The sequence below is a fragment of the Sturnus vulgaris genome, chromosome 14 (assembly GCF_052056855.1).
Source record: "Sturnus vulgaris isolate bStuVul1 chromosome 14, bStuVul1.hap1, whole genome shotgun sequence".
NCBI classification, from domain to species: Eukaryota; Metazoa; Chordata; class Aves; order Passeriformes; family Sturnidae; genus Sturnus; species Sturnus vulgaris.
In genome coordinates this window covers 10,249,116-10,264,102 of record NC_142256.1, presented here as the reverse complement: position 1 = coordinate 10,264,102, position 14,987 = coordinate 10,249,116, and the positions used below count along the sequence as shown (strand labels likewise).

General features: G+C 49.3%; 1 protein-coding gene across 1 annotated transcript; it reads right to left on the bottom strand.

Annotated features, from left to right (window-relative positions):
• Positions 1-4,154: 4,154 nt before the first annotated feature.
• CYSLTR1 (cysteinyl leukotriene receptor 1) lies at positions 4,155-9,647 on the bottom strand. Its single transcript, XM_088173116.1, has 2 exons — positions 9,610-9,647; positions 4,155-7,250 (listed from the first exon to the last, which is right to left on the bottom strand). Exon 2 carries the CDS (start codon positions 7,217-7,219, stop codon positions 6,179-6,181), a length of 1,041 nt encoding a protein of 346 aa, XP_088029242.1. The 5' UTR covers positions 7,220-7,250; positions 9,610-9,647; the 3' UTR covers positions 4,155-6,178.
• Between the last annotated feature and the right edge of the window lie 5,340 nt (positions 9,648-14,987).

Genomic DNA, 14,987 nt, shown 5'->3' with positions numbered 1-14,987 from the left:
TTTGCTCAGAACAACCTCACATTCTATTGATTACTTTTAGTTTTAATTACAGTGGCAGCAAATTCTACCATCAGCTGGTGTTAGTGGCACCATTTGGATCTGAACAGATAAATCCCAGCAGGATCCTCCTGATAGACCCCCAGGATCCACCCCAGGAGCTGAGGATGTGCAGGATTGTCCCCAGGGCTCTGACATCCGTTCCTCAGCACCTCTGTTGCATTAGTTCACATCCTTGAGGGCTCTTTTTCCTCCCACAGGATATGATTAACCCTGAGTGGACTCATCATGCTGCATCCCAAGAGGAAAATCCACCTGAGCTCAGCCTCTGCCCCCCTTGAGTCCTGCCCAGACTGGGATTCCTCAAAATCTGATGGGCTTTCCTTCATTTTTGCTCCTTGGGGTTTTTTTCCTCCCTGGTAAAAAGGTCATAACCTGTGTAGGAGAAGGATAAAGAGTCTGATGTTCTCCCTCCTGCCATGTGGGAGAAATCCCACTCCTAATGTCAGACCACAGTGGAAATTGGGAAAAAATGCTAATTTAAGATTCAGCTGGAGAATTAACTCCTGCTTAAGGGACCCAGAGCATTTCAGTGCAGAGATCCCTGGGGAATGCAGGCAGTGGGAATGGATTGAGCCCCTCCAGCCCCAAAATTTGTGCTCAGGGATGGGGGGGGCAGGAGGCACCATGCTCAGAGCAGGAATGAGAGGAAATCCTTGACATCCATTCCTCAGCACCTCTGTTTCATCAGCTCACATCCTTGAGGGCTCTGGAATCTTCTCTGAAACTCCTCAGCACTGGGGCTGGGCTGCTCTTGCCAAGGGCTCTCTTCTCTGGAGCTGGGGACCACGAGTCCCTCCCCACAGGTGAGGATGCTGCTCCAGGTTTGGAGGGAGCTGCTGCCCTGCCCTTCCCACCTGAGGAGGAGCCCAGAGCAGCCCTGGAGTCCTGTGAACCTCTGGCCCAGTGATTTGGGATGATAAAGGACGTGAGGAGTGTGGGAGGAGATGCTGCTGACAGGAGGCAGCGGCTCAAGGCCAGTTTGGGGGAACTTTTAATTCCATTTTCCTTGAAGATCCGCGGTGAAAGGGCAGAGCAGCATTTTCCAGCCCTCACTCACGTAAGCAGCTTCCTGCTGTGAGTAACGTGGGGAGCACAGGCAGAGAGAAGGGGCTGTCTCAGGGTTACTCAGAGAGGAAATAAAGCCTCTCTGGTCCTGGGACAGATGCAATTCTAACAGTCCAGCCACAGGCTGCCTTTTGCAATAACTGCTCCCAAACCCAGCGGCTTCGAGTCGGCCCCTGCAGCCTCCTGGGACAAAACACCTGCAGGAACCTCCTGTCCTCCCACAGCAGGGACGTGGTGACACTCTGCTTCTCGTCCTTGAGCCCTCCAGGTGTTGCTGGGGGTGTTCAGGGGCTGTGGGGAGCCTTGGAATCATAAAATATCCTGAGCTGGAAGGGACCCACAAGGATCAGAGCCCAGCTCCTGCACAGACACCCCAACAATCCCACCCTGGGCATCCCTGGGAGCTCTGGCAGTCTCGGGGCTGTGCCCATTCCCTGGGAGCCTGGGCAGTGCCTGACACCCTCTGGGGGAAGAACCTTTCCCTAAAATCCATCCTGACCCTGCCCTGACACAGCTCCAGCCATTCCCTGGATCCTACCACAAGGAGCAGAGATTGGAGCTGCCCTTCAGGAGGAGCTGCAGCTCCTCAGGAGTCTCCCCTGTGTCCTCTCTTCTCCAGGCTGAACAACCCGAGTGACCTCAGCCTCGCTGAAATGAAATTCAAGCAGATCACCAGGGAGTCGTGCTCCTCACAAATAAAAGGATTTTAACAGGACAAACCCCAAACAAACTCTGTTTAGTCTTTGCCTCCCCCAGCAGAGACCTGCAGAATGGTCCTGGACTTGGAGTTTTTATTAATGATCAAAACTGTGGGGTTTTGCTGCCTCGTTCCTTCTATCCCTCCCAACCTGGTGAAGCTCCATCAGGAATGGATTTATTGACCTAACAAAGGACCCTTGCTTTGCTCCCAGGGCAGCCTGGTTTCCTCTGAAGCGTAAAAAAACCACACTGACAAGAACAAAACGGGCACATTTCCCCCTCCAGTGAAGTCTGCAAATATTCCAAAGAGTTGTTTGTACATGTGGCCACTTGCAGGGCTGGAATTAAGAGTTTGGGACGAGCAGGGTTGAGTTCCCAACCTTGCTGATCCCAAGAGGGATTTATAACCCCAAGTGTCAGGCTGGACTTTTCATCCCTCAGGTTTGCTTTCAGGAATGTTTCTAAGACATTTTAGTGCTGATGGTATTTCAAAATCTGATGGGCTTTCCTTCATTTTTGCTCCTTGGGTTTTTTCCTCAGGTAAAAAGGTCATAACCTGTGTAGGAGAAGCATAAAGAGTCTGATGTTCTCCCTCTTGCCATGTGGGTGAAGTCCCTCTCCTAATGTCAGACCACAGTGGAAATTGGGAAAAAATGCTAATTTAAGATTCAGCTGGAGAATTAACTCTTGTTTAAGGGACCCAGAGCATCTCAGTGCACAGATCCCTGGGGAATGCAGGCAGTGGGAATGGATTGAGCCCCTCCAGCCCCAAAATTTGTGCTCAGGGATGGGGGGGGGGGCAGGAGACACCATGCTCAGAGCAGGAATGAGAGGAAATCTCTCTTTATTGCCAGTGCTTGGACTTTACTGCTCTGGATTAAACTGAAGGGCTGCTGGCTTCTCACATCCTGCAGGAGTTTTATGGGAAAGCAGTTTATGGAATTAAGGTGAGCATGTCCCATGTGCAGGTTCTGAAGTTCCCAGCTGTGCCTGTGTGGCAGCTCCCTTTCCTTTGGTGGGAGACAGGCTGGACCATTCCCTTCCCACATGGAGAACCAGTTTCTTGCAGAGCTTTTCAGCCACAGCTGTACTGGTTTGGTCAGAAAAATCCCTTCCCACACACACCCAGGCCAAGCTGGCACGAGGAGCTGATGCCCAAGGGCTGTACCCACCCCCAGCTCCCACTGGAAGCTCTGCAGACCCATACTGGGATGGTCATCCTATGGAAAATCAGCATTTTTTTTAGGTAAAGTCGAGGGTGCAGCTGGAGCCCAAGGCAGGAGGAGGAAAGGCACTTGGTCCTTCCCAGCTGGATCATCCATCCTGAAAAATAGGAAAAACCAAAAGGAAGGCAGAGAGGGAAACCCAAAGATGAAATAAAATACGAAGATGTGAAATAAAATATGGGCCGGGAGGGAAGGAACTAAAGGGTCAACACCAGAGGAAACAGAACAGCGTGACAGGAGAGGAACTGGACTAAATGAAAAGAGGAAACCTCGGCAGCCACAGGCGGCGGCTCCGGGAATGGCTCAGCACTAGGGGACACCATCGGACCAGAAACTGCAGCAGAAAATAACCCAGTTTTTAGCAAAAACCCGACCCACTCACTTTCGTTTTCTATGCCTCTCTGTCACCGTGCCAGGGTGACACTCGGTCCCCTCTTCCCAGCTCCTGTCACGTTGTACAGCCCCTAAAAACGCCACAATTCCTCACTTGCCCTATCCCAGTAACAATCCCTGTTTCTCTCCCCAAATTTCTCTCCAGGTTCCTGTTCCTGTGCAAACCCTGCCTGGGATTTGCTGCCACTTTTCTGTGCAAAGGCACACGCAGGGACATTGTCACCTGGAGCTGATGGCAAAGTCCCTCCTCACCCCTCCGGGCTGGAGCTTTATGAGCAAACACCCCCCTGCACCTGGTTTGGGGAAATCCAAGGAGAAAACACTCCCAGCAGACTTTTCTGTGTGTTTGTGATGTAAGACCACACAGAACAGACAAAAAAATCCCCCTCACCAAGAGCATCCCTGTCCTCCACCTGTCTTCCAAGCATTTTCTGTCTGTAAATCCCAATTTATCCGGGTTCCAGCTGCTTTTTGTTGTGCTGCTCCACCACTGCAAGATCTACCAAGAGCATCAGAAGTGTTTTGGCTCCAACAGGTCCCCAAACAGCAGCTCCAGGTGGTGGCTGAATCCTGGGAAGTTGGGCTACAGCAAAGTCCAGTTTGGCTGGAGCAAAATAACTCCCCGAACATCTCAGCAGCATCTGTGCTGCTCCAAGTGTTTATTACACCGTTATAAATTATTATTCTTATTAAGCAAATATTACACTCTAGTGCTCTGTGCAAGTATAGTTTTATTGTGGAGAAGAAGCAGCTTAACAGAGACTTCCAAATGAGCTGCAGAAAACAGTAATTAAAATTTCACTTGCGATGTTTTAATTTGATTTTCAGTAAAGTTTTTTAAAGCAGGCTTTCCCATTGCACAAGGAAAGAAAATAAGCGGCCATTTCCTTTGCCATTAACATTGTCTCATTCAAATAAAAAAAAAAGCAAAACGTTAAAAAATACCTCTGGTACAATAAAAATGCTTTGCAATATGTACACACATATATATACACACACTTAGCTTTACTGTACAATATTTTAAACTTTGGGAATGGGCAATCCACGAGGATTTTTATTTACACTTTCACAATGCCTTTAAAGCCTGGAGACACAAGTGGAATACTCAGTGCTGATCCTTGAAAATGAGTTTTAGCCAAATCATCTGTATTTTTTCCCTGAACAATTTTGCAGTTCTGACTTTGAACTCTTGGCTCTGCCCTCCTGGGGGTTTATGGGGTCTCTAACTCTCCTCTGCAGCAGCAGCTTTCAGCCCTCTACTGCTTTATCCTTCAAATTTAAAAAAGGAGTTTCAGATCTCCTTGGAAATTCACATCCATCATTTGTCCTGCAAGTGAATTTGGTTTTTTAAGTATTTTTTGCTGAGCCTGGGCTGTGGTGTAAAGAGAGAAGCCACACTCTTATTATCTGTACAGATAATTTTTCCAGCAGATGCCTGTCCAAGCCAAACTCCTTTTGCTGTTATTCTTCACTATAAAACTGTTTTCTTTATTCAAGATAACATCGAGTAATTTCATAAATACCGTATCCAAACACACTTGCTGTTCATTTATCAACTCCTTCTCCAACTGAGAGGTTTAATCCTAAAAAATTTCTATTTCTGTTGGGATGTGTCGCACATTTTCGGCCGGGCTCTGCTCCAGCAGAGCTGGAGCTACCTTTCTTCAGATCCCCTGGAAAAGTACAGGAATGTTTCCCTCCATCCAAGAGTTTTCCTCTATCCAAGAGTTTGAAGTTTTTCTTTACAGAAGAAATGTTTTTTCAGCATCACATCTCATCCAGATTCAGATTTTGAATCTCCAGCTCTTCCTAAAGATCTTCCCAAGGGCCTCGTGTTGCCCCTTTGCTGCCAGGTGTGGGTGAGGTGAACACTCTGGAACAGGATCAAACATCCTGGAGAGCTTTATTTATATTTATTATTAGTTTAACACCCTTGGCCAATAGTTGAGAAAGGCAAATCTGACTCCAAGCATGCAGAGCTCCACTTTTACCTAAAACTTCCCCAAAAACTGGAGTGATATTCTGAGTCCTGCAGCCATCACTTCAGGACCAGTCCCACTGAAATAAGGCTCCCTCTTATCCTTATTCCTAAGTTATCCTGCACAGTAGGATACTGCAATTTTACAACTGATCTCATGGATTTTTCTAGAAACTGGGAAAACCCTGGCAAATCTGCTGCTCACCAAAGCCTCTCAAGCTGCTCATGGCATGGGAGAGGGGCCCATCCTGATCTGCAGCCCAGGCACAGCCCTGGGAGCCTAAAACACATCTAATGATCATAAAAACCGAAATCCAGAGGCAGCTGGGAGCAGGGCAGGAATTATCCCAGCCTTGCTGTGTAAATAACTTGACTGTTTGAAGATCCAGGGAAACTCTGCCCTTGATGTTTGTCAGGAGCTCCCCATGCTCTGCAGGCTCTGTTTACATTTCCCACTGGCTCGGGGAATTAACGCTCTTGGAAAGTTGTGAAATGAAGCAAATGCCCAAATATGCCTTGGAAGGGGTTTGGGAGTTCAGCAGCAGCTCCAGGGTTTGTTGGTGGTGGCTGCTCTGTCCCACGTGGCTCTGGGGGTCTCAGGGGCTGCCCAGCCCCAGCAGTGGCTCTGCCACCAAGTACCACAAACCAGGGACTGTCCACAGTTATTTAAGTGCTACAAAGGCTTGGAAGCCTCCATCCCGTCTTCTGGAAGAGTTTGGAGATCTCCATCCAGCTCTGAGGGAAAAATTTAATCTCCTTACAAAGGAGCCACAGCTGCCTTTCCATTCTCCCTCTGGCTTTCTCCAAAGGGTTCCTCATCCTTGTCCTTCACAGACACCTTTTTCCTGAAGGCTTGTGACAGGCTGGAGGAGGACACCTTCCTCAGCGTGGTGAGCCTCTGCCTGAAGTTACCCCCGGAGAAGAAGTAGAGGAGGGGGTCGAAGCAGCAGTTGGCAGCTGCCAGGGGCAGGGTGACGATGACGGCTTTCTGCAGGAACATGGCTTCCCCGCAGCCGGGGCCCCGCCGGCGCAGCGCGTGCAGGTGCACGGTGCGCAGGACGTGGTAGGGCGTGAAGCTCACCAGGAAGGTGGCGGTGACGATGACGATCATCCACACGGCCTTGCGCCGGTTGGCCTCGTTCTTCCGCAGGGAGTTGCGCAGCAGCGTGCGGATGATCATGGCGTAGCAGATGGTGATGACGACGAAGGGGAAGATGAAGCCCACGAAGAGGGCGATGAGATCCAGGATCACCACCACGTTCGTCTTGTGGGAGTTCTCCGGCGGCTCGAAGCACTTGGTCTTGTTGCCGTGCTGGTACGTCCCGTTGCGCAGGAAGGGCGCGCTCGTCAGCGTGACGAACACCCAGATGCCGACGCACACAAACTTGGCCTTCCTCTCCGACACCAGGCCGATGTTGCGCACCGGGAAGACGATGGCGATGCAGCGGAAGAAGCTCATGGCCGTCATGAAGAAGATGCTGCAGTAGAGGTTGACGTAGAGCGCGTAGGACGAGAGGCGGCAGAGGAAGTCGCTGAAGAACCAGTGGCCCTTGTGCACGTAGTAGATGACGCGCAGGGGCAGGGTGAGCACGCAGAGGAAGTCGGACAGGGCCAGGTTGAGCATGTAGACCTGGAAGGCCGTTTTCTGGCGGTACGTGCGGATCAGCACGTAGAGCACCACGCCGTTCCCCACAAAGCCCGTGATGCTGATCATGGAGTAGAGCGTGGAGTAGACGCTGTTGCGGAAGTCGTCAATGGAGTGGTGGTGGCACGAGAGGTTGGGGGACAGCGCTGTCATGGTGCCCAGATCCCTGGGGATGGTGTCAGGCCTGGGGGGGAAAAGCAGGTGAGGTAAAGCAGCACGGGAAAAATAAATATCTGTGATGAAATAAGAGGGAAAACCTGTCATCTGTGTCAGGTGTGGATCTGACCCATCCCCACTGCATCCACCTTTCTCCACCCGGTACTGACAGCTGGTTATGAGTGACAACATGTGGCAGAGTCATGGAATCACATCACAGGACCATGGAATCCTTAAGGCTGGAAAAGACCCTTGAGACCATCGAGTCCAACCATCAAGCACCACCACCACGATCACCACTAATCCATGTCCTCAAGTGCCACCATCCCTACGTTTTGGAACACATGATGGCTCCAGCACCTCCCTGGGCAGCCTGTTTAGGGTTTGACAAGCCTTTTGGTGAAAGAATTTTTCCTAATATCCAATCTAAACCTCCCCTGGTGCAGCTTGAGGCCAAGTCATCAGGACATTAAATTACCAAAAAAAAAAACCTCTTAACTCCTCACAAACTGAGGCAGCTACTCAGTAAAAGAGCAGAGAGGGATAACAAAGGTGACAATGGCACTATGGAATTTAAAATAGGAGGAGCAGTCCTGGACCCTAATAATTGTTCAGTCCTAATTCTCCTCTTTTTTTTTTTTTTTTTTTTTTTTTCAGTTTTTAAGAGTTCAAATGCAGAACCTGCCTTGCAGCCTGAGACCATGAAAAGCTATGAGATCAGAACTGAGGACAAGAGCCAGCTGAAATAACAGGACACCACAACAACAACAAAAGCAGAAGCTGGGTCAAGATCAGCCATGAGAAACAACTGTACCATGAATATGCTCAAAATTGCTATTAGATGTATTTTTACCCATAAAAGAAACTTGGCAGTGTTAGGTTCTCTGTCTGTCCCCAGGACTTACTGAAGTCAGAGTTCAGAATCGCTCGGGGATGCTCAAACCTTCCAAGAGTCAGCTAAATTTCATCTGTTTTGGTGTTTTCACACTTTTATGAGTCTTTGGATTATCTGCAATACACAAACGAGCTACAGCTGAGCACGTGTCAGTGAGGGGACTGTCACCACCCGAGGGTAGAGGGGTGATGTTCATTAGAAATCCTGAACAAAGCCACCAGTCCACGTGTCAGGGATCTTTTATGCTTTTATTACATTATGGCCTTAATTCCAGCAAACCAGCCCACAATTTAAACAACCTCTCGAGGTATTTGTCCAAAAGACAAGCAAGACTTGTTTTCTCTTGTGTTTCCAAACATAATTTGAGTTTTGCAATTGAAAGGAAACTGATGGTTACATTCCAACTGCTTAAGCGTGAGAGAACATTACACCCAGAAATGCACCTATAAAAACAACAAGAATCTCACAAAACAGCATTTCTCAGCTGAGGCTTTACGTTTGCATTATGAATTGAAGAAAAGCGTCTCTTCTTTTATTCTGTGGAAAGGCAATTTTTATTTGTACAGTCACGGTTCACTGAACCATTTTTTTGTGTGCTGGTGGATTCACTCACTGGGAATGTGCACAAGTGAAAGGGAACAGCAGTGGATGAAAAAAGGTTCACAAAGGGAGCGAAACGCTAAACTACTGCTGTTCTCCCAGTGTGATGTAGCACAGATAAATTAATAGTTTGCCATAGAATCACAGATTAGTTTGTGTTGGAAAGGGCATTAAAGCTCATCCCATTCCACCCCTGCCGTGGGCAAGGACACCTTCCACTATCCCAGGTCCCTTGGACACTTCCAGGGATGGGGCAGCCGCAGCTTCTCTGGGCACCCTGCGCCAGATTCTCACAGGAAATCACTTCTTTCCAACATCCCACCTATCCCTGGCAGTGGAAGCCATTCCCTGTGTCCTGTCCCTCCATCCCTTGTCCTAAGTCCCTCTCCAGCTCTCCTGGAGCCCCTTTAGGCACTGGAAACAGCTCTAAGATTTTCCTGGATCCTTCTCTTCTCCAGGTGAGCACCCCCAGCTCTCCCAGCCTGGCTCCATGGCAGAGGGGCTCCAGCTCTCGGAGCTTACACTCCATTTAATTACACAGCCCAAAAGCACAAAGTCGCTGCTGTGGCTCGTTCCAAGCCCGAGCACGAAGCATCCCCATCCCGAGAAAAGCTCCGGGCTCCTCATTCCCTGTCTGGGGAGAGACAGGAATGCCCCAAAACACCCAAAATTCCCTCACAAGCCTCAGATCCCCTCTGCAAGCGGGGACACGAGACAGGAACGGAGCGATCGTCGCGGCGAGCGGCCGCTAATTAACACCGCAGCTCATTAGCGGAGCGGCTGCGCTCCGGGAGGGATTCAGCGGCTCAGACCGGGACACGGCACAGCCCTTAAACCCGGGATCACCCCCAGCCCCGATGCAGCCCCGATGCAGCCCCAATGCAGCCCTTACCGGAGCTCTGCGGGGTCGGAGCGGGCGCGGATCTGTCCCAGGCGCGCCCCCGCCTCTCTTAAAACCGGGCGCGCCCCCGAGCCCGCCCCCAGCCCCGCCCTGGCCCCACCGGGACTCCGAATTCTTCAGCTTTTCCAAGGTTTTCCCACCTTCCTAGGAAATAGCACTTGGAAGCATCCCAGCCGTGCCCACGCCCCTCGGTCTGGTGGGAACTCACGGGGTCTCCTTCTTGGTTTTTTCTTTTTTTTTTCTTTACTCCTGCTTGTAACTGGCAGGGAGCTCATCTCTGATACCAGAGTTAACAACCCTGTTTAAAAATAGTTTTTAGGAGATTTTTTTTGTGTTGGTCTCCTAGGAGGGACAACAGAATTCTCATGAATTTAGCACTCTTTTCTTCCAGCATCCCAAAATATGCTGTATTTGTCTATCTTTTTTAAAACAACTGTGGTTTTGCTAAGAAAGAAAACAACTGAAAAAGCCCAGATCAAAAATAAAAACCACCCCCCAAACAAAACCAAACAAACTCCAAGGCTATATCAAATAAAGTATTACTTTTCTCAAATTTGAATATATTAAGCATGGGCTGTTCCATTCTGAATTTTCAATTTATTATATTGGCTTTTTTTTTTTTTTTTTTTTTTTTTTAGGCTGTATGATATGCCATTCCCACCTTTTGCTAAGGAGTTAAGGAATTATTCTATTCTCCCATCCCCAGATTTGACTGGAATGTGGATGATCTCAGGGGCTGGGTAGTGGGGAAGCTTTTGGCTTCTCTGGGGCAGTGGAGAATCCTTTGGGGGAACAAACCTTTATCCGTGGTGGGAACAGCTCCAAGTGGCACTGGAGCATCTGGAAGTGTCCAAGGCTGGGTTGGAGCAACCTGGTCCAGTGGAAGGTGTCCCTGTCCATGGCAGGGGTGGGACTGGATGGACTTTAAGGTCCTTTCCAACCCAAATCATTTCCTGATTAAAGCCAGCCCTGCTGAACTCACCACGTGGGTCACTGTCCCCATGGACACGTCCCTGTCCTCATGGGCATCCCTGGTTCCCACCTGGTGCTGCCATCCCCAGGCTCAGCCTGTCCAGCTCTGCTCCAAGTGCTGGCAGCAGGGACCCCACATTTCCCTGCTGTGACCCCACACCAGCACAGCTCTCCCACGGTGCTGCCCTTGTGTGAGAGAGAATTCCCAGCCATTTCTCCCGCCCCAGCCCCATTTTTATGGCTCCTTTTGGAGTTTCCAAAGTCAGGGTGCTGTGGACATGGCAGTTTCTCTTTGACCATGAACAGTGAAGGTGTGTGAGAAGGAAATTCATATTTTCCCTCTGCCCTTCCCGAGAGCTTCCTCACCTGCCCATGCCCAGGAAATGTGTCCAGCTCCCAAGAGCTGCTCAGCAGCATATTGGGAACAGTGAAATCACAGGATCATGGGATAATTCAGGCTGGAGGGGACATCAGGAGATCTCCAGTGCAGCTCCTGCTCCATCCAGGCCAGGCCAGGCTGCTCAGGGCTTTGTCCCACCTGATTTTGAAGACTTTCAGGACTTTCAGCACAATTCCTTGCACTGCCTTCAATCTCCTGTACTGGGACCTGCCTCTGGAGTTTGTTTTAATTGTGGTGCACATTCTGCTGTTACTCCACTCAGCCATTCTTCTGCTTTTTTTGCTCCTTTTCCTGGCTATTCCTTCTGCTTTTTTCTACTTAGTTGTTCCTTCTCCTTTTCTTTTTATGTTCTTTATATATTTTTTTCTGTTCCTTTTTATTTTCTGCCTTTCACTCTCAAGAACAGGAAGATTTCTAGTTGCAAAGTCAGACTGAGGTTGTTGTGGGATCGAGGCGGCTGCTGCTGCTCCAGATGTGCTGGAATTGCAGCCAGAGTTTTGGTGGGCAGGGTTTCCATGCTGGATCCAGGAGGAGCTCAGACTGCAGCTCTGACACCACGGGGCAAAGATCACACGTGGAATTTGGGGTGGGCAGGACTGCAGTATCTCCCTGATACAGCAACATGTGAGGAGATCCAGAGGAGAACAAGGGGAGGGGAGGACTCCTAAAAGGAATCTTGGATGAGTTCCCAGAGGAATGAGGATGAAGAAGACCCCAACAAAGCGATCTCCATCAGGTCTTATAAGAGCAATTTGATGCTGGGGCTGTAACTCCTCTGATTCCCTTTCCAGAGGACAATGGGAAAAGGAATAAAGGCACAAATGAGGCTTTGGAAATCTGTCTGGGACCATCCAAACCTGGGAAAAACCTGACCATGCTTTAGGGTTGTCACTCAGCACTGATTTCCCTCCACTGCCTTTTCCTCCAAATTTCTGCAAGTCCAGCCAAAACATTCCAAGAAGTTACAAATGACACCGGATTCCAACAGCTTGAGCCCTTCCTCGAGTATCCTGAATGCCACTGATCCAGCACACTGCTTATCTCTTTACTGCAGGACTTCCAGACAACTTCCTAAAAGCCTAAATACTTTCCAGAGTGAATGAAAAATCCCTCCAGCATTGGCAACTTCCTCCACTCTGGCTGTTCAAGAAAGGGAGAGCAGAAAGGTGGGGTTTGGTGAGGAAACAAACATTTTAACAATGTTGCATTCTCTTTCCTCTCCTGGGACCTCGCAAAATAAGTCCTTTCTCTTGGAATCTCGTGGGGTAACGATGGCGTCCCAGCTTCAGACTTGCCCCAAGATATCTGGAGTGGGCTGGGCTGTGTGACACTGGCAGGGAACTCTCAGGGGCAATGTCAGCTGCAGGATTTCTCCAGAAAAGCAGGACTGTGCTGATGCCTGGAATTGGGCATGGAGACGTGGGAATGCCCTGCCCTGATTAGCTGGACTCAGCCAGTCAGGAATATCCCTCCAGAAAGTGAAATAAAGCACAAGAGGAAAGAAAAGAAAAAAAAAAGAGAGAGAGAGAAAGAGGATGGAGAGATCATGGTGGGGGTTAATGAGGGCTGTGCACTGGAGCAGTGACCCTGGATGTGGCCGGGAAGAGCTTCCACTGCACAGGGGTGGGAAACCAGAGGGAAAGAGGAGGTTTGGAGGTGTCCCCCCAGTGTGAGAGGAGATGAAAAGCCTTTCTATGCAATAAATTCTGTGCCCTGAAGGCTGACAGCCCAGAGTCACTCTGGAACAGGTGGCTGTGCTCCGGGAAGTGCTGGGTCAGGGCCATCCCCCAGAGCAGGGTCAGCCCTGGGCTGGCTGGGTCAGCGTTTGGGTGACACAAAACCACACAGCAGCTGCTGTGGGATGGCTTCACCTCCCTCCTCCTCCTTTGCTTCCTCTTATTTGGAGAAGTCATTTCTGCTGCTTGTCGAGGATGTGGAATCCCTTTGCTGTATCAGCTTCTGCACGGCTGCTTCCCCCCAGTGGGGGCTGCTTCTCCAGGGGATCATCCTTTATTTTCGCCTCAATTTGGTCTGTTTTTTCCCTGGACTAAGCATAGGGAATTCACGGAATATTCTGAGCTGTAAGGGACCTGCAAGGAACATCGAGTCCAGCTTTTAAGGGAATGGCTTGTCCAGAGATCAAACCCACCATCCCCAGCTCCAACAGAGAGAATCTGAGTTGTTGTCACACTTCCAACACTGCCCCCGTCTCCCCTTGGTTTTTAGGGATTGATATTAATGAGTGACCCATGCTGGCAGCTGCAAGAAGCTGCTCCATCCCAAGCCATGAGGCCAACAAAGCTCCCCATTCCCTGGTTTTTGTGGGAAACCAGAGCTGGGGAACCTCCTGTGAAGGAAACTTCGGCCCTTGTCACTCAGCCCATCAAATCCTACTGCAAATAAAACTTTTTGAGTGGCTGCTGAGGAAATAGGACTGAGGGAAGATGGGGAGACAGTTGGACACCTTCAGCATGGTCTGCAGTCAGCATTTTTTGGGATAGAGCACTTGCTGTGCTGAGATGAATAAAATAAATTACTCCCAGGACTGAGCACAAGGACCACATTCAGCCCTTGTTATCTCAGACATTTGGAGAATGGTGCTCTTCTCTGACAGGCACTGATTTCTTCCCAGAAAAAGAGCTGGGGATGGAGATGGATGACAAATCTGGGAAGGACCAAAGGCATCAGTCAGGGACAACTGATTGTTTCTGTTTCACTGACAGGGTTTCCTCTCAAAAAACCCAAATCCTTTTCTGGGGACTGGAGCTGCCATGGTGTGGGGACAAGCACAGGGCTGTCCCTGCTGCCACAGCTCCTGGTGCTGCAGTTCCACTCCTTCCTAAACTCCACACCAGCTTCGGAGGGATCTTTGGGACAGAGGACAGACATTTCAGGTTCTTCTGCCAAAGAAAACTTCTGAAAGGATGTTTCAATCAGAGGATGATTCGTGAAGCCAAACCTCCAGACAAGGACCCTGACCACCCTTCTGCTGGGGTTTGGTTGGTGAAGGACCCAGCAAAGCACCAGACCTGGCCCATGTGCATTCAGCTGGTCACACTCCACGTGTGGTGTTGTGAAAAGAGGAGGCTTGAACTTGCACATTCCCGGAATCATTATGGGATGGGCACTGAACACCTCCAAGTCCAGCAGTGCTGGGTGCCAGGAAAAGCATCCCAAGTGCCTGAGGTAATCAACCACCTCAGGAAAAGAATTAAAACCATCATCACAAAACCCTTTGAACTGCTGACTTGAAAAGCTGCGTTTCCTTGGTTGGGTTTTTTTTGTGTCAACCTGTGAGAACAAAGAGCCACCCCTGGCTGGAGATGCTGTTCTGATAGAGCCAATTGCTGCTTCCCCTTCCTGTTTTGTATGTGGAGCACGAGGGCTGCAGCAGATGGGGCAGATAGGGCTGGGTTTGAGCTCTGCCCCCACTATTTCACAAGTCCCAGCACAGAGAAATCACTCAGGGAATGTGCAGCATTGTCAGGTAAAATCTGCCCGAAAACATTTCTCTATTCCTCATGGTTCATTTATGAGGAGCTGGGAAATTCTATGAGTTCTACCGGTTTTGTAGAACCAATGGGAAATCTGTATAATATCCAAATCTCTCCAAATTATCCTTCCATCCTAATATTTTTTTCCAGAATGGGGCAGACCTAAAGGTACATCAGGCTAGAACTGAGTGTGAGGATCCACCAGTGACTTTAACCCTCCCAACTGGGGCTACTGGGAGCCTTTCTCACCCACAAAAGTAACATTTTACCTCTCTGATGATCATTTTTTGACAGAGTTTTCTCCTACCAAAACCCACCAAACTTCTTTTTTGCTGGAAGATGAGAAAACGAACTTCCCCCTCAAAAACTCAACAGAATAAAAGCAAAAATTCCTCATGGAGAAATTCTGCTTTAATCTTCTTTTGGAAAGTAAACAAAAAAGCCAGAAACAGACCTTATCTTTTGGGAAATAGATTGGAATAAACAGCATGAGAACAAGTGGA

Excerpts from the sequence above, each read along its gene's own strand:
- CYSLTR1 (XM_088173116.1), bottom strand. The coding sequence starts at position 7,219 with ATGACAGCGCTGTCCCCCAACCTCTCGTGCCACCACCACTCCATTGAC.